Below are 19,740 nucleotides of genomic sequence, written 5' to 3'. Positions count from 1 at the left end.
TACATATATGTGTGTATTTGTGCATGTGTATAGATAGACATGTAAAGATATATACATAGATCCCATGCCAGACATTTTCGTTTTCTTCCAGCATAGCCAAAATACTCCTCTTTATCTAAAGATCTGCAAATCTTGATTCAAATTTTATATAGTGGCATAGCCTGCCCTAATTTTTAATGCATGCTTCTCAAAGAACAAACCATATCTTCACTATCCTGAGTAGTTCTACCCTTTATTTCATACTCTTTAAGAAGAAGGAGAAAGATGGGAAGAAGGGAGAGAGGGAAGAGGAAGAAGGAAGAAAAGAAGAAGAGGGAGAAGAAGAAGGGGGAAAGAGAGAGGAAAGTGCAGAGGGTGGGCAAACGCAGTGACATACTCAGGTGTTTCACCACAAGATAAAGGACTGAGCAGCAAAAGGCTGTCTCTCATAAGTTCAGTTAAGCCTAGACCTGACCTCTATAGGACACATCATGAAAATTCATAATGTCTGCAGTAGGGTTCTGGGATCTGAGAAATGAGACTTCAACAGAGTCAATTATCATTTTATTAAAGCAAAACCAAACCAAACCAAACCAAGCCAAAATTGTACCTCATCGATACAGTGTATATTTTTTCATCAATAACAGATATTTATTCTTACATATAAAACTCTTAGATAAATGTTTCACAACTAATGAAATTTCGTTTCTCAGTGTGACCCTAGGAAATGAGTACAATCTTTGACATCAATTTTTACTTTAGGAAAATAAGACCAAGAGGTTCTAAGTAACTTGTTCAGGTTTACACAGCTTGAAAGTAGAGACAGGATTTGACCTCAGAAACTCTGAGCACCAACAATCTATTATTGGTAAATATTTTATTTATGCACTTCAGCTTTAACTCTGTGATACATAAAAGGGTGCCGTTGGTAAAGCAACACACTCTGAAGGATTCAACACCTACTGACAGATTTCTATGTAAGGTCCTATGTCCCATGCACATGGAGAGAATTGCTGTTTTCCTTTGTTAATTCTATTAAACAGCAGAGGGAATGAGGGAAAGAAATGTCAAAGGAGGTACAGCAATACTGCTCCTTCTGGATTAGATGTGTTCCCTTTGCAAATAAACATTCTTTCCTAATAATAAGAAAAACTAATAAGGAAAAAAACATTCTCTGCTAATGAAAACAAAATATTAGGAAGAAAAAGGCTCAAGCTTTCACTGGATAATAGGGGCATGTAAAAGACTATTGACTTGACTCTTATTCCCTCCAAATTCATATGTCACAGTCCTAGCCCCTAATACTTCAGAATGTGACCTTTCAGAGATAGAGTTTTTACAGGGGCAATTAAAATGATGTGATTAGGGTGGTCCTTGCTCCAATCTGACTGATGTCCTTAGAAAAACGTAGATTTAGACACAGAAATGCACAGTGGGAAGATGATATGAATAGACACAGAAAGAAGTCAACCATATACAAGGCAAGGAATAGACAGAGCCCTCAGGAAAAAAAAAAAAAAACAAAAACAACTCTCCTGACACTTTGGTCTTAGACTTCCAAGCTTCAGAACTGTGAGACAAGACATTTCTGTTGTTTGAGCTACCCATTCTGTGGTACTTTGTTACAGCAGTCCTAGCAGACTGTTCCAAAAATATTCTAAAATGAAAGATGAATAAAAGAAGGAAGAGGTGTTCCTAATGGTGCAGATGAGCTCAGGTTTAGATAAGCCCCAAGACAAAGGGTGCTACACACAAGTGGATGAGGGGCTAAGAAGGTTCAGGAACTCGGTGGGCACAGAGTGATAGGGTATTGACAGTTCCAAGGATTGAAATATGGATAAGTAGTCTGAGAAAACTGACACTCAGAAAACTTGTAGATGAGTGACCCATGGTTTGTGACATTGAAAAATGAGACAATGCGTGCTTCATAGTCTAGGAAAACCCCAATACGACAGGGAGGAACAGGCATGAAAAGAGTCAAAACCTTGGAATCAGAAGTGGAAGACTCCTCAAAGACCTTATACTCAGATTCATTCTGTAGCCCAATAACCCAGTAACCAAGTTGAGGTTTGAATCTGGAGTAAACATCTAGATGATTTACTTTTGGATCAAAAAAAAACCCAGAATCCCCTTTTCTCTTGAGGCTTCTTCCTTTACTGTACACCCCTAGGATCCAGGCAATCTTCCCAGACACATCTACTTCCCAGTAGTACTTCCCTGAGGAAAAATGTTGGCTGCCCAAAATATCAAAAGCAGAGAAATCAAATGGATATATACTTTTAAGTGGGAAGTTGTGCACAACTGTTACTTGTCTTTTATCTGCAGAAATGGTAATATTCGAAATAGCATTGACTGGCTTCAACATCACGTCCACTGTAAGAAAAAATGACAGGGTCAGGTGACAGATATAGAGTAGATGTGTCTTGGGACACTGTGAGGTGGAATATTGGGGAGTGACTGGGAGAAACTTATGTTGATGGGTCAGAGATGAGTAGAACACTCAAGAACTGTTGTATGCATGTGTGTTTGAGAGGAACACATGAAACTAAGACCATGGGACCTGATAGTAACCACAATTTCTAAAAAGGAATCAGAACACAGTGATTAGAACAAACTGTAGTTCCTTCTTACCCCAGTAGCATTGGACTTCTGTCAGCTCTGAAATGACAAAAATTTCAATGATGTCGTTAGAAGCAAAGGAGTAAACACTGATACCTGTCTTTTCACTAGAATGGGGATAGGGAGGGCAGCTCTGTGAGGCTATGAACTCATGAACAAGATGATGAAGCAGACACCTTGACTGTTCCCCCTTAGGTCTGATCACACCTTCAGGAGTTCTACCTCTCCTTATAAAGTCTACATCTTCTCTTTGATCTTCATCCAGAAACAACATCCTCTCCCCTATTTTGCCCTAATACCACAAGAATTCCACACCCAAAACCTTCCCCTTTACTCTTCTTACCTTTAAACACTTGCAACATCCCACTCAGATCCGGAATTAGGAATGTACTCTTCAGTTTCTTGGAAACAATGTTTGGCTTTTTCAAGGTCCAGCTCTCACTCCTAGAGAAGACAAAAATTGATCACCTCACTTCTGACCTTGTGTCTCTACAAGACCACTGTTTCCCTCGCTTTTCACCCCACTGATACACTTAAATTCTCTCCACTGGAGAAGGGGGGAAAAGGGGAGAATCCTGGTGCTGCAAACAGAAGAAAAATGCTCATGCCTACTTTTCCATTTACCCTCCATGTGATCTTCAGAAGGTCTTCACCTCAAAGAGCTTCATATTCTTCCTTCTAAAATGGAAAAATTTACCCTATACTTTACCTCTTAAAAATAATAAAACTAGGTGAACTCATGGTGCCTTTAAAAGATATTTGATGCCTCTAAAAAAAAAAGTATTTAAGGACAGCTGGGTGGCTTAGTTAGTTAAGCATCTATCTTCTGTTCAAGTCATGATCCCAGGGTTCTGGGATCAAACCCCAAGCCAAGATCCTTGCTCAGCAGGAAGCCTGCTTCTCTCTCTGCCTTCTGCTCCCCCTGTTTGTGCCCTCTCTCTCTCTCTCTCTCTCTCTCTCTCACACACACACACACACACACACAAATAAAATCTAAAAAAAATAAAAATAAAAAAATTTTAAAAAGCGTCTGATATATGAAGAAGTCATGGTCATCTTAGTGGTTCCACCACTAAAGATGGAATTTCCCAGGCACGTGGTCAGTAAAGATGCTCCAGACCCTGGTTACTGAGAGATTTAGGTTATCAAGTACATAGCTCCTGTATTAAAAGTTGAAGGATCTCCAAAGCCTGCTATCCCCAGACATATATCTAGATAATAATATTTAAGGTTACATTTCCTGGGGAAATATTACAAACATCTAGAAAAGGAGATATTATGACAATAAAATTAAAAGTTTCATGTGTTTGGAAAGAACTAGATGCTGCCAGGTGGATAGACAACTTTAGACACAAGAAGACTATATTTTCTACAAGATGCTAAAATGTGTAAGCAAGAAGAGATTAATTATTGGCACCAGGATGAAAGCCACTATTCTTAAAGACTGGAGCTTTTTTTTTTTTGGAAATCCAAATAAAACCACTAGAAAGATCTTGTTTCTTCTAACATACAGAAGAAAAATAAGTGCAAGAGTGTTATCCTTGTGGAAAATTTGGGGGCCTGGCAGATGGAGGATGGGATCTTCTCTAAAATAAGATAGACACCTATGAAATATGAAACCAAACTGAGGCAGACATTGAGGTTTGAGTGAAATTATGTTCTTATTGGTCCTAACTCTGTGACTTCCTATCACCAAATTCCATTGAGAACCTCACCTGTGATCAAAATTTTGAAATTATATAATTCCCAAATTCTCCAGCTCTGTGATTTTTTTTTTTATCCTGATTGATCCCAAGATAACTTTGTCTTCACATAAAAAAAAGGACCATACCTGGTCTCCCACACATACCTTTTCATGACATTAATCATATCCTGGGGAGAAGAAAGAAAACATGAGTCACGTATAGCATTGCCATATTTAGAAAATAAAAATGTCTAGTTAAAATTTAATTCTAGATAAATAACAAATATGCTTTAATTTAAGCATGCCTCCTGCAATGTTTATGATACTTTTCTACTAAAAAATTATTTATTCTCTATCTGAAATTCAAATTTAATTATGCATCCTGTATTTTGTCTGGGAACTCCCCAAGGAGCTATAAGCCCTCCTACCTTAAAAAGTTTTATTCACCTTAGACTCCTAACACCTCTTGGTATGAATGTGTTAGATGGTCAGAGTCTGATGATCAGAATATGGAGGACAAATGTAAAGATAAGACTGAGATCAACCATCCCAAGCACTCATGTGAGGATATTAGAAAATGCTTTCCAATACTGGGAGATGGTATATATTTAAAAAGAAGATAAGAGACTTGACATAAAAAAAAAATTACATTCAGGAGAAGACCTCATTAATTCATTATGTTTCTATTTGTTCTAGAGACAAATAAAGATGAAACCCATATTTGCAGACATTATTCCAAGCTCTGGAGAGTCAAATATGAGTAATTAATAATAGTAGTTCTCAAAAAGTATACTTTCTTTTGCTGCAGGTACAAGTAAACAAGCACTTCAAACAAATGTTTCTCTGGCTTCCCTCTACTCATTCTATATACCTCCTCTACACTATCTATAGGTAATATCCCTAATTTTTAAGCATGAAATAAGCCTCAGAACCTGAGAAAGTCTGAAACATAACTTATTATTTCCCAACTATTTACATTCCATTGTCCAAAATGATACCAATATCTGCTCAGTCACTGTCTTAGAAACTAGAAATCTTACTCTGAATTCCAATATTGTATTAAGCCAGTCCAGTCCATAGCCTCAACATCTTTTAGCCAGCTTTTTATTCCCAGTATAGCCATTATTTGCCTTATTTTTTTAACAGAAACCTACCAATATATTTGGTTTCCCTCTCTCCAGCCTAACCCCTTTTATACCAACAAATACTTGCCCAGCAGTTGGCTCTACATACTCAGATAAAGTTTTATGCTCTGTATTAGGCTTTTTTGTTGTTAATGTATATGACAAAAACCCAACTAAAACTTGTTTAAATTTAAAAGAAAGAAGAATAAATTCAGGGGCAGGTGTAACTTTAGTCATAGCTAGGTTTTTAAGTGAAAATCTTGTCATCAGAATGTGTTCTCAAAATTCTATTTTCTTCCTGCAATATTGACTTTCTTTTTAGACTCTGCATGGTATCAAATTGAATCTCCTGGTTTAAATGATAATCCCTGACATATTACTTGCTGAAAAAGAGAATTTCTCTTTTTAGTCATGATAGTAAAATTCTAAGGCATATAAAAAACCATTGACCTAAATTGGGTCAGATGCATATCTTATAATAATTATTGCATCATTGGTAAAATGTAGGAATTTGATATTCTGATTTACCTAGAATTGAGAAACATACATCCCTGCTGCTACTGATTTTATCAACCCTAACCAATTACAATGGGCTGAGAGTAAGGATGGTTCAACAGATAATTCAAGAGGTTGTTACCAAAAAAAAAAAAAAAAGTAATTGAATTAATTTCAAACAAATGTCCCATGCAACCCATCCCTTCACTCTGACTGCCATCTCCTCACCTTCCTTTTTTCAACAAATTATTCCCCCTCAAAAAAGGCTCAATATAATACAATTTTTACAATAATATTAAACATGGACAACTTACATCACACATAAATTATAATTTAAGATCATTTAAAGCTCTAAACTTAAGATCTGAAAGTGTAGGGACACCTGGATGGCTCAGCGGTTGAGCATCTGCCTTTGGCTCAGGTCGTGATCCTGGAGTCCTGGAATCGAGTCCCACATCGGGCTCCCTGCATGGAGCCAGCTTCTCCCTCTGCCTGTGTCTCTGCCTCTCTCTCTCTCTCTCTCTCTCTCTCTCTGTCTCTGTCTCTCATGAATAAATAAATAAAATCTTTTAAAAAAAGATATGAAAGTATAAAACTGTTAGAAAATAAAGGTAAAAATCTTCACAATACTGGATTTGGTAATGATTTCTTTCATATGACAAAAATAAGCACAAGGAATAAAAGAAAAATAGCTAAGTTGGACCACATCAAAGTTAAAATCTTCTGTGCATCAAAGGACACCAGGAAGAGATTGAAGAGATAATTCATGAAAAGGGATAATATATTCACAAATCATATATTTGATAAGGTGTTAGTATAGAGAACATACAACAAACTCTTACAACTCAACAACAAAAAGCAAACAACTCAATTTGAAAAATAGGGAAATAATTTGAATAGATATTTCTCCAAAGAAGAAATGGCCAATAAACCACATGAAAAGATGCTCAGCATTACTGGTCTACACGTGGGAAATGCAAATCAAAATCATAGGTATTGCACAGTGTAGACTCACCAACAACAAGAAAATCAAATATAAACAGAGATTTGTGTTATTTGACTAAATTTAAGTGAAGATAACGGAAGCTTATTTAGAATTTCTCTCCATTTTTTTCACTTCCTTTTATAAATTACTAATAATGGCAATTTCTCTTGCTGTTCATACTTTGAATTATCCTGATGACCCTTCAAATGTCAGAAAAGGGGTACTGAGAATCCTGAGAGTCTTTGAATGTCACCGTGAGAAAGAAAGTGTGGGGACCCACCAGAGAAGGAAATTTTGTCTCTGTGTTTCCCCAGAATCTCATCATGTAGGAGCTCCAACCCAAGCCTTACCTGCACTGTGTCTACTGACGACCCCCATATCTGATGCTCAATGTCTGAGATGAGCTCTCTCAAGCATTGCTTCTGCTGAGCAAACTGGTCTCTGGCCACTATCAAGTTATCCAGCACATTCACTTCATCTTCCTCCAGCTTTTGCAGCACCTTCTTCTCCTCACTGTTCAGAATGTCTCTCATTTCATTAAACCCTTTCAGAATCCTTTGTCTCTCGCTCTGCATATGATTCTTTGGGTATGAGAAGAGAAAGAGGCAGTCAGTGTGTCTGGCCAAGGGCCGACATCGTCTGGACCTGGGAACCAAGACAAGAACTATTTTCCTCAGAGAATTCTCAAAGAGATAGGGAACAGGCAATGAGCAACTACCGAGAAAGCCATTTCCCCACTATTGTCTCTTGCGTTTCTCCCAAAGAAATAGATTAAAGTCTACTTTATCAAGACCCACTCTGAGGCACAAAGTGATAGCTGGATGAAGTTTGGATTGCAGACACCTGTCCTGTATAATCATGCCACACCACATAGGAAGCCCATCTCCCCACACCTCCTACAAAGGGAACACTAAGCTTTTCTCAATGTGTTTTCTGGAAGTATTAGTGGTGCAAACTTGATGATGGATATGGGACATGGGATTCATGAGTCATTTTTATTGTTTCCTTCATGCCTTCACTTCCCAATATTTGGTTTCACTCATGATATGTCTACTCTCTGGCACCCAATCCCCAACAGTGAAGGAATGAAATGAAGACTAATTAAGAAGCCCTCAAATTCATTAATTCTGAAGTAACAAAGAGGAAGGAGCATCCTTGTGACTGGACCAAGGTGCTGCCCATTTTCTGTCTCAGAACTCCCTCAGGAAATATCTCTTCCTGCCTTCCAGGAAACTCTCTTCTCTTTGATGTCAGCTTCCAACTCCTCCACTTTTGTATGCTCCTTCCTCAGCTTCTTCAGAGCTGCCTGGAGTTTCTCCTGTGAGAAAAGAGTCACCAGAATCAATCTATGAGCTTTCTTAGCACCTGGATAGAGGGAAGAAGTTAGACTCATCTCAGAAGAGACTAGGTTACAGAAATGAAATTGGTGATTAGAATCTAGGATATAGACAAAAATCTAAAGAGGTATTCTGTATCACTGGGTGACACAAGCTACCATCCCTTGGTCAAGAGTAACAGGATTATTTTTTTTTTCCTAGAAGAGCTGATACTGCACCAAGGAAGTTCCTTTCATCTCATTGACATATTTCTCACATTCAACCAACCGTGTACCCCCAGAAACCCTCTCTTCAAAGGGGCAATCAGAATTTATCTTGGGAAGCATTTCTCCACTCATCTAACTTCTTATTTCTGATCAAGTGAAAGAATGCACAAAAAATCTTTTAAATCCCAGAAGCTGAGCAAAAAGTATGGAAAGAGATTACAGAGCTCAATTCTATGATGACCAAGAGAAGAAAGTAATTTTAAAAAGTGAAAGATTCACTTGAGGTACCATTATGCCCCATTTACCTTCACCCTTGGGCCTACCTGATATTCCTTGATGACCTTCTCTATGAAGAATATTTGATGACCACGGTGCTCTGCAGACTGGGCACAGTGCTGGCAAATGGCCTTCCCATCCTCCTTACAGAAGGTCAGGAGTTTTTCTCCATGGACCTCACAGAGCTTTTGTTTCTGTGGGCTCATGTTCTCCCTGACTTTCTTCGCTATGTTTGCCAGTGGCTGATTAGGTCGGAGATTCCAAAACTGGTATTTGCACTGGCACACTGGGCAGGTGCCTTCCTCTCCTTGATGGGTTCCTGACTCCATGCTCTTTGCAGTGATGCAAGCCTGGCAGAAACTGTGGCCACAATCCAGGCTCAGAGGCATTGTCAGAAGCTCGAGGCAAATGGGGCAGGTCACATCCTTCTGTATGTTTGCCTGTGCTGGAAAATCCATTGCAGTGTTCCCCTGGCTTCTTCTTGTCCTGACTACTGAGGCCTTTCTTGCTCACAGACTCCTGTAGGGGCAGGAATATTGATAAGAAAGGCAAAAGTAGAAAGGATACTGATTATGTAGAGATTTAGAACAGGGAAAAATATTAATATACAATACAGAAAGGAAAACAGACAAGAGAAGTAAGTCAATAGCAGAATGAAAATGGCTCTTTGTAATATTTCAAACACTTGACTCTAAGTTTATATAGCATGAGAAATTTCACTCCATCAGGGCAAGCTTGCTAGTTTCTCTTCTTCTGCTGGTAGGACAAATTGAAGCCCTTCCTACCAAGAACCATGTGCAACTCATCAATTTTTTCTGTCTTTACTCTCCCACCCCCAAATACATCCTCCATGTTAAATACACTAAACCCACTGTAACACCTGGTCTTTTGCACTGCTCTCCTCCTAATTGGAGTGATCCTACCCCTAATATTTGCCTGACTCCCTTTTTAAAAAGTTTTATCAAGTTATATGTATATCAAATGCGCTCATTTTAAGAGTACAATACAATGATTTCAGTAAACTTAGGGAACTGTATTACCAACCCCAAGTCCAATTTTAGAACATTTCCATCACTTGAAAACAAACTGAATGTCATTAGCAGTCTCCCCCATTTTGAGCCTGTTTATACAGGTTTGTCTTTTCTGGTCAATTGATACATTGCTGTAAATTTGCTAAATTTCTCTTATTTACTATATAATATATAACATCTTTCTTTAAATGTCTTATTCTTCCTCCTAAAAAGTAATCTAAGGATAGATCAGGCATGGTTTCGTGCACTGACAGTTCCTTGGTATCTAGAGAGGAACATCATACACAGGAACACAAAATGTGATGAATTTATAAAGTTAGAACTCCTCATCTTTCTGTAATTGACTAGATCTTTCTCATTAGCTTTTCATTTTTTCTTTCCACTTATTAGCAGTTCTCTAATAGCTGAAAAATTTACCTCCCAACACATCTGTCACACACGGAGTCTTCCCATGCCCTCAAATTCATTCCCCAAATAGGGAGATAGAAACAGCAAGGGCCACAATAGGCAGATAATTGTATCACTAACAATTTTATAACCAGTTGCAGTTTACAAATGACTTTGACCTATTTACCCCTTATATAAAAATCCTTGAGAAATAGGAGTATATCCTTTCCTCAGATGTATAAATAGAATCAAATGATGTATAGATCATTCTATTTATAGAGATCATTATTTTATAAAGGGTAGAGTTGGTGGACATACAATCCACAGGATCCTCTTTCAGAGTTATCTTTGCACTTTGCAAAGATATTAACAAAGACAAACGGAGGTAAAGGTTGTAAGAACTAGATGGGCATTTATATTTTTAGGGAGGAAAATAACAGATTCATATACTCAGGATCACACACATGACAGATCTCAAGAAACATAAATTCCATTGAGTTCTCTGTCAGTTGTGGGAGAGAAGACTCAATATAGAACAAAGACCATTGATAGAGAGATAAAGTCTGTCCTGTTTCAAACACATTGGGTGCTATTGCAGGTTGAATTATGTTCCACAAAAAATATGTCAAAGTCCTAACCTCTAATATGTGTAAATGTAACTTCGCTTGGAAATGGTATCTTTGCAGATGATCAAGTTAAAATGAAGTCATTATGATGGGCTTTAATTCAATATGACTATGTCCTCATAAAATGAGGCAATTTGGAGACACAGATGGACATGCACACATGGAGAAGGCCATGTGAAGACAAAAGCTGAGATCAGGGTGATGCATCTACAAACCAGGGAACACCAAAGATAGCCAGCAAGCTACCAGACTAGCAGAAACCCAGAACAGATCCTCCATCACCACCTGCAGAAAGACCAACCCTACCAACATCTTTGATCTTGTACTCTTAGGCTCCAGAATTGCGAGAAAATAAATTTCATTTAAGCCAACGATTTGTGATTTGTGTTTTTATGGCAGTCCCAGAAAACTAATATAAGTGCATCTGTTTCCTCTATTCATTTATTCTTTATTCTATCATTGAAGAAGTGTTTCACCATTGAAACTCCCTCCACCTAAACCAGACAGACAGACACAGAGACAAAATGTAGGCTCACTTTGGAGATGGTACAAATGTAGGACTTTCTATGGTAGGGTAAGGGCCTACTAGATCCTAAGTTTCCTTTTCTCAGTATATCCTGATTGTCTGCACAGAGGCTTTCTGTGTCTGCACAGTTTAGACAAGAAAAATGAAAGTGTCTTCACAATAAGGAGAGAAAGTCCTATGAGGGGGTTCGACAATATCTATAATACTTTCCCTATTCCCTGGATTAGGAATTGTCAGTTGGAAAGTAAGGCTTGTTCTTGGCATCCAGAGACCTGGGAACTCAGGAGTGTTACAATTCCTCTGCATTTCTCTACATCCAGAGCTCCCCCTTCTACCACCCTTTAGAGTACAGGGTTTAATCTTCCCCCACATAAATGACCCTGCCCCCAAGAGCTCAAGCTCTGAGGTCCAGTTGTTTCAAAGCAGTCATTTTGTCACACAAGTCCATGTCCGTAAGTGACAGGAGGTTAATCCTTGTCTGTCTCTTCAAATTAGATCCCATCCAACTGAATCTCTTACCTGGATTCCAGGAATAGGTTCCCCACCAGTCTCCCTGATACTGTCATTCATCTCATACAATCTGCTCTCATCACTGTTCACCCCACCAGCAAGAACGATTCTCTCTCTTTTTTTTTTTTATAGAATCAATCAATCTTGCCATTTCTCTGCTCAAATACATATCATTCAACTTGAGTCAGTCTTTATGGTGGTTGAGTTAGGTTCACATTATACATCCCCTCCTATTGCCTCATCCCCTTAGCCCAGCTCCTACTCCTCCCCGATTTAGACTGGCTACCTTATTTGTTCCTTGATCACTCTGGGCAAAAATCCATCTTAAAGCCATCAATTCCATGAAAACTCAGCTCAAAATCACCTTCTCACACTGATACCTACCATGAAATCTATTTTAAATTGTTAAAGCCCTTTAGCAGGGCACACCATAGACACCAGGCCCTTTGGCAGGCCTTTTTGTCTATTCGTGCTATTGTTTCTTTGTTTTCTTTTTTTTTATTATTATTATTATTTTTTTATTGGTGTTCAATTTACTAACATACAGAATAACCCCCAGTGCCCATCACCCATTCACTCCCACCCCCCGCCCTCCTCCCCTTCCAATACCCCTAGTTCGTTTCCCAGAGTTAGCAGTCTTTACGTTCTGTCTCCCTTTCTGATATTTCCCACACATTTCTTCCCCCTTCCCTTATATTCCCTTTCACTATTATTTATATTCCCCAAAGGAATGAGAACATATAATGTTTGTCCTTCTCCGACTGGCTTACTTCACTCATGTTTTCTCATATTGAATTATCCTTTTGCTGTTTATTTACTTTCTCTCCACTCACCCAGAATATAATCTTTTACAGATGCTTAGTATTTATTGAATGTTCAGTGTTAATACAATTTTTTTCATCAGAGCTATATACTTTTGCTCTTGTGAATTTAATCTAAAATGTTTAAAAAAATTTTAATTCACTTTCTCCCATCCATTGGACCCTGTACTAGCCCCCGAGTAAACAGTTAATATTCACTATATATAAACCTTGTCTAGATATAAGACACAGACCAATGACTTCTAAAAAGTAAAAGGAAATTACACATCAAAATATTACATAATATGGAGATCAAATTACAAGGTGTTCAGAGAGATTAAGATGGAGTTCTTTCTGAGAAATTACCAACTCCCTTCCTTAGCTCTGTGCAGGGAAAATGGAGTAAAGGGTTGAGCTAGAAAGCAATGGGAAGGTGTGTCTAAGATGATAGAGGACAAGTTCATTTTTTTAATGTATATATTTTTTTATCAGAACTTGATTTGCCAACATATAGTATAACACCTAGTGCTCATCCCATCAAGTGCCCCCCTCAGTGCCTGACACCTAGTCACCACATCCCCTCGCCCACCTCCCCTTCCACTACCCCTTGTTCATTTCCCAGAGTTAGGAGTCTCTCATGTTTTGTCAACTTCTCTGTTTTTCCCCACTCATTTTCTCTCCTTTCCCCTATAATCCTTTTCACTATTTTTTACATTCCCTGTATGAGTGAAACCATACAATGATTGTCCTTCTCGTAAAGCAGGAGTGAACACCAGAGCATTGTGCAGGTGCTGCTGAGATGGCAGTAAGCCATGCACACTCAGAAAAACAAACAAACAAACAAAAAAAAACAAAAAAAAAAAAACATGTGGTTGGAGCTCCAGAGAGACAAGTGACCATGGAGGAGCTGCAAAGATGGACAGCCGTCTAATCATCCAGCCTCTCTCATCAGGCTGGCCAAAAGTCTGGTAATTTATCAGAAAGGTCCTAGACAGCTTCCCAGAAGTTATCAGGACAAGAAGATTAAAAGGATGAATTTCAAGAGCTTCTTCTCCCAGGCACAGCCCTTAAGTTCCCTTTCCCTCTCACAAGTCCAGATAAGGACTCTTGTCTGTGCTGGCTTTCTGCAGGAGCTTGGGCCTTTATGAAGAGGGAAAACAGGGCTCCATTCCATGGGCTTTGCTGGAGGAAAAGAAGAAGAGATTTTCTGTTTCTGGGGGGGGAAAGTTATTCTGGCTCACCTTGGCAAGGTAGAAAATTCAAAACTAAGGAAGAAAGAAAATGAGAGTAATTCAACTGGGAGAAATAATGATCCCTCCAAGAAACAAATAAGGCTTTTGATGTTGTTAAACCTCCCTTCTTTATCAGTCATGGTGCCCCCAGACTCAATGCACCTCTCTTTTGCAGAAAACCTACCAGCTGGCTCTTTGGTGAATTTAAAGCAGCTTCAGAACCACAAATTAAACTCATCCAAACACATTCAATATGTTCCTTCCAAACGTCCTGTCCTTTGCCCTCCCAAACTGCCCCACACACACCTTTAGGTTGAAGTAGAGAAGTCTTGATTCAGCGGAGATCAGATGCAGGTATAGGCAAGATTCACTCACCAAGCCAGAAAACTGCTCTCCACAAGAGAGTTTCCCTACAGGAACTGAGTGAGAAATGAAACTTAAAATCTGAGAAGGGGAAATGAAAGAAAAGAAGCAGAGAAGAAACTTACAAAACAATAACTGTGGGAGGGCACCAAGTAGGATGCCAGGGAAGGATATGTTCTAGAACCTGCACCAGCTAGGCACCCAATCACTGCATTCTTATTCCTACCCTGGCTTACTCCAGCAAGAATATTTGAGCAAGAAAAAAAAAAAAAAAAGTGAAGCACAATGATATAGCCTGAATACTCAGCATTTCAATTTAATCCTATAATTATTTGTAGAGCTTATCCTATATTCAAGCCCTAAGCAAGTCATGAAGGATAAAATAATGATCCGGAAAGATTGGATCTGAATTCTTGCAATGCAGACAGTGATGGGAAAGATAATCAGTTATAAATCTCTGTAAATATGAGCAGACATAATGACTGTCAGCAGCCATTATTGTAAATAGTAAAAATAAAATTTAAAAGTTTCTTCAGTGTGAGCCTAGGGAGAAAAATTTTTCCAAAATGTCATTGAATCTTAGTAGTATACCGGTGAATTACCAGTTTCTGTTTCTTATGCAGGCAGGTCAGAAAAGGAAGGCTTCTAGAAATTAATCATAGTAGAACCAAATCAGTGCCTTGTTATCCAACAACCAGGAGGCAGGTGAGAACATGTAAGTTAATACATGATAGTATTCAAGCACAATCTTTTACTGAGTAACACACCTCCATAATTTTTCCACCTTCCCCCACTTCCTTTGGGAAAAATTTGTCCTTCTTTTACTATCAATCAAAAGCAGGAGTGAAACATCTTCCATTTCCTGCACACACTTTAGTGTTGTGTTATCTATCTTGTCCTTGCTCTGATTACATATTGTAGACCGGGCAACTTCATGGTGGTGGCAGCTCTACCAGAGATCTCTGACTGAGGGAATTGCAGAGCATGGCAAACTTCACACATGAACTGATGTGAGATCTGCAGGGCAACTGAGAAGTCGATGTTTGGTGAAGTAAAGCACAGATATTCTGGTATTGTTTGTAACCCACAGACATGTAAGGTAATTGTGGCTTATAAACTTCTCGAATCTCTTATATCTATGAGGCAGGAACTGGAAAATCATATAGGAGTATACTGAAGTAAGTTTTTCCTAACAATGAAGAAAGTTGTGATGCTTTTCACGTGCAATTATAATCATCTCCATTTTGTATAAATTGCATTCTGAAAGGGCAGCCGGGGTGGCTCAGCGGTTTAGCGCCGCCTTTGGCCCAGGGCCTGATCCTGGAGACCCGGGACTGAGTCCCATGTCGGGCTCCCTGCATGGAGCCTGCTTCTCCCTCTGCCTGTGTCTCTGTCTCTGTCTCTTTATCTCTCTCTCTCGTTAATAAATAAATAAAATTAAAAAAAAAAAATTGCATTCTGAGAGCTAGCATTTTTTATCACCTTTGCTATCATATAATACTATCATCAACTACTCCTCCCCTTGCAGCCCTGCACCAAACAACAGTAAGCTTTATGAAGGCCGAAAGGGAAATTTTCTATGTTGTTCCTTCTTGTTTCAAATATATTGCAAAGTGTTGCATACAGGGAATGATATTTAAATAGACACACATTTATATGGCTATAGATACCACTTAAATTGCATTGAACAAACTGATGATAATCATGGTTTGGTTCTACTGTTGCTTTTGCAGTCAACATAAGTGCTGTGGTGTGTGTGAATTCTGGCATAAACATTTATATCAACGCCTTTGAAGAATGTTACCCAACAATTTTTTCATGTCTCCTCTGTTTTGCTCCTAAAGTTTACTCAGATAATTCTCTCAGTGCCTGTTTTTTAATCGTTCTATACCAGCACATTCTAACCACCTTACTTCCTGTGGCTTGTGGTTTTCTCAGACTGAAAACAGTTAAAATTCACCCAAAGGAAAAAAAAAAATTCACCCAAAGTGGGAGATATTTCATGTAGATTCCTCCTCAATAGGAGATGTAGGAAATGGAGGGAGACACAAAGCCCTAAGGAGGATTTTTTTATTCCCTGGTCTTTCGGAGCATAGTATACTGGCATTTGGATCACCGCAATATGGTTAGCTCCAAAGGTAGACTTTGGGAGGTAGGAGAAAGAGCATGGTTCATTCAGATTTCCTACCAGCCCATGTTTCCTGGTAACTGACAAGCTCTGATTTCTTCACTGATTTCTCCCACCTTAAAGCTGATGTTTCAGAGGAGGTTCCCAGGACATCAGTGCCATCCCCCTACCTTCCCACCTTCTTACACTCTCTTAGGTCTCTGATTCCCTCTCACATTTTCCAGATGAATTTTTTGTTATCTTTTCCTAGACAAGCTCAAAAACATCAGGTCATCTATGTAACTGTAATTTTCAAATTATAGATTGATCCAAGGTTTTACAGTCTAAAGCTGCCCTATCTCAACTAACTCAGAAATGCATGAGGGGTCCTGGGATTTGAGTTTTGGAAGAAAGGGAGTTCTTGAGGACTAAAGAGAAGGGATCCTGATTAAAAAGTCAGCTTTTACACCCTGTACTTCCAAACATCTCTCTCTTTACATTCCAAAAACTCTTGCCTCATACAAACTTCTCACAGAAAGTCTGGAGAGAACCCTTAGGTGTCTGGGGCCCAGGATGTCAGGTCAGATGAGAGATTCAAAAGGAGTGAAAGGATGAATATGGGATTTGTGGGAGGCATGAGAAGGGAAGAAGTATTAGAAATTCATCTCCTACAGAACATGAAAGACTCCTAACTGGGAAATGAACTAGGGGTGGTGGAAGAGGAGGTGGGCAGGGGGTGGGGTGACTGGGTGGCGGGCACTGAGGTGGGCACTTGACGGGATGAGCACTGGGTGATATTCTGTATGTTGACAAACTGAACACCAATAAAAAATAAATTTATAAAAAAAAAAGGAATTCATCTCCTTTGGTCCTATCAATTCACTTACCCTGCCCCTATTTAAGCCCCATAAATGCACACACACAGCCCAAGCCCTGCACTCCCCTCTAATTGTCAACAATATTTACAGAGCAAAAAAATAGACTATCCCAAAGTCACATCTACTGTACATCTCTGCCTTTATCACCACACTCCATACCATCCCTATTCTCCTTTCTGACGCGTGATAATGAAAAATGGGACAACCACTTGGAAAAGCATCTGGCAGTTGTTATGACATAAAATATGCATTAACTCTAAAAACCATAAGTCAGTTTACAGTATTCACTCACAAAAGGGATGATCAGTTGGATTTTTGAAGCGTGGACAGGGAGATCTCATCAAGCCCTGCATGAGCAATCACTGAAGAAACAATTCTGGGAGAACCAGCTTTTCTTCATTCCTGAGGACTGCCCGGGTCCTCAGTTCACTGGCAAGAATGAGACAAACCAGGAGAAACCAAGTTTGGCCTAGGACATTGTTGAGAAATCCCACAAAGCACTCTGGACTCCTCCGTATTACCATGAATAATAATTGAATAAAGCCAGGAAAATAGAGATTTCCAATGAAATAGAATTACTGGAGGATATTAACTTTTTATTAGTATATTCAGTTAAAGAGGCTATATAATGATAAAATAAGACTGAGCAACTCTGAAAGCGATAAGAAAAAACTCTTATAATGCTAAAATGTTTATTTTACAATCAGATAAAATAATTTAAAAATCTAAATATTTAAGCAAGTAATTCAATTAATTAAAACAATGCAAAGGCAACAATTTTGAAAGTAAACTAATTTTTTAATAATTTATTTCAAAGTAAAGGGAATCAGAAAAATAACAGATATTCTAAATCACTGCTTATGTGTTAAGAAATAGTAGCAGTTATTTAAAATATTCTGTTATTTAATTTTCATCATAACTCATCAAGTAATTTTCATTACTTTTTTTAATAAATGAGAAAGTGCATCTCATAAAATTTGGTTTATTTGTTAAGGGCCAGCATACGGCATAACAGAATTATAATAAAAGTCCACCTGTGATACAGAAAAAAAAAATCTTGCATGTTATTACTGCTATGCGGGATCTACAACAGCTACAGGAAGTAGAAATTAAGATGGTGGTTGTCAGAGGCTGGAGGGAGGAGGAAATGGGGATACACACACACACATACACACACAACGTAACCATGGAGAAGTGATGCATATGTTTATTAGCTTGATTGTGGTGATCATTTCACAAGGCACATGTACTCAACCATTAAGTAGTACATCTTAAATATTTACAATTTTTACATGACAATGATATCTCAAGGCTGATAAGAAACTGAAAGCAAATTTGCCTATGAGATGTGTGTGTGGGGGGTGTGTGTTTATCAAAAGCAGAACTGGAATAGTCTTGTTGGTGGTGGCAAGGATCTGAAAAATGGGGGAAATTGATGAAAGTGTATAAGCATGTCTGTATTATCTCTTACAAATATAAGTGTAGCTACAGTTATCTTTTATTTTTAAAAGTAGTTGATGCTTTGAGAAATTCTTCTCTGAGGTACAAGTTTACTTTTAGTTTTGTATCCTCAGCTGAGCTTTGCTTCCAGGTGGCAGATGGCCCAGGCAGAAGCATGAATATTCAGAAACCTGTTGGTTTCTCCAGAGGACGAGTTGCAGGGCTCAAGAGAGACAAGTGAAGAGATGAGAGGTTGCAGAACTGGGCAGGGGCCCCCTCATCAAGTCTCCTTTACATTGATAAAGAAAGCACTAGGAATTTCTCTGGGGATCACAAAAACTATTATTTTCAAGAAGAATCAAATGGATCAGCTTCCCAAGATCTGCCTGGCTTTAAGATCATGGCATCTCCTCGTTTCCCTTTCTCTCCTGAAGCAGGGCAGACAGAGATATCATCTGCTGCCGCTGATTACAGAAGTGACCCAGAAGCTGGGCTGTCGAAAGGAGCGTTGCCTCATATACTTTGGACACTTATAATTTCATAATTTTACAAACCTTCATTATCATGATCCTACCAAGTTTTCTGCTACTTCTAGAAGACATTTTTACATTCCTCAAATTATTCATTGTAGCAATGGTGTGACAGGAAGGAGAGGTCAAAGAGAAATTTTAGAAGATCAATTTCCTCCAGTTTCCATGGATGAGTGATGAGATATAGGCACATTCACCTTGGAATCCCTTGTGTCATCAAAGGTCATCCAAAAATGAGGCAGGTGGGGATTCTGGAGACAGCCAGGAATGAGAGCAGATACTGTTTAACCAGATAGCCCACTTTTTTTTCCCTAGCTCTGAACATAAACATGGGATCCCATCAAGCCCGAAATGAAGATACATTGCAGAGATAATTCCGCTCCAATCTCACTAAAGGAGGAGAGAAGGATTTTCCTCTTCATTCCTGAGAACTTTCAAGTCACTGCAAAAGGAAAGGTGACCAGGCAAGCAAAACCCTTAACTACAGCATTGTTAAGAAATCCCACGATTGTACTTCTCTTACTGTATTACTGTGAATAATAACTTTTTAAAGCTGAGCAAACAGCCCAAGTTGAAATTCAATTTCAATTAAATACCATACTGCA

At 38.6% G+C, this 19,740-nt stretch overlaps 1 protein-coding gene across 1 annotated transcript; it reads right to left on the bottom strand.

The window, feature by feature from the left end:
* Positions 1-526: 526 nt before the first annotated feature.
* Positions 527-14,326, bottom strand: TRIM22 (tripartite motif containing 22). The gene is made up of 8 exons (XM_025459250.3): positions 14,124-14,326; positions 8,753-9,224; positions 8,109-8,204; positions 7,237-7,467; positions 4,448-4,470; positions 2,942-3,042; positions 2,611-2,637; positions 527-2,352 (listed from the first exon to the last, which is right to left on the bottom strand). Exons 2-8 carry the CDS (start codon positions 9,161-9,163, stop codon positions 1,757-1,759), a joined length of 1,485 nt encoding a protein of 494 aa, XP_025315035.1. The 5' UTR covers positions 9,164-9,224; positions 14,124-14,326; the 3' UTR covers positions 527-1,756.
* Between the last annotated feature and the right edge of the window lie 5,414 nt (positions 14,327-19,740).

Source organism: Canis lupus, chromosome 21 (assembly GCF_003254725.2).
Source record: "Canis lupus dingo isolate Sandy chromosome 21, ASM325472v2, whole genome shotgun sequence".
Lineage (NCBI taxonomy): Eukaryota > Metazoa > Chordata > Mammalia > Carnivora > Canidae > Canis > Canis lupus.
The sequence above is the reverse complement of the archived record's forward strand: the minus strand, read 5'-3'. Positions and strand labels throughout refer to the sequence as shown.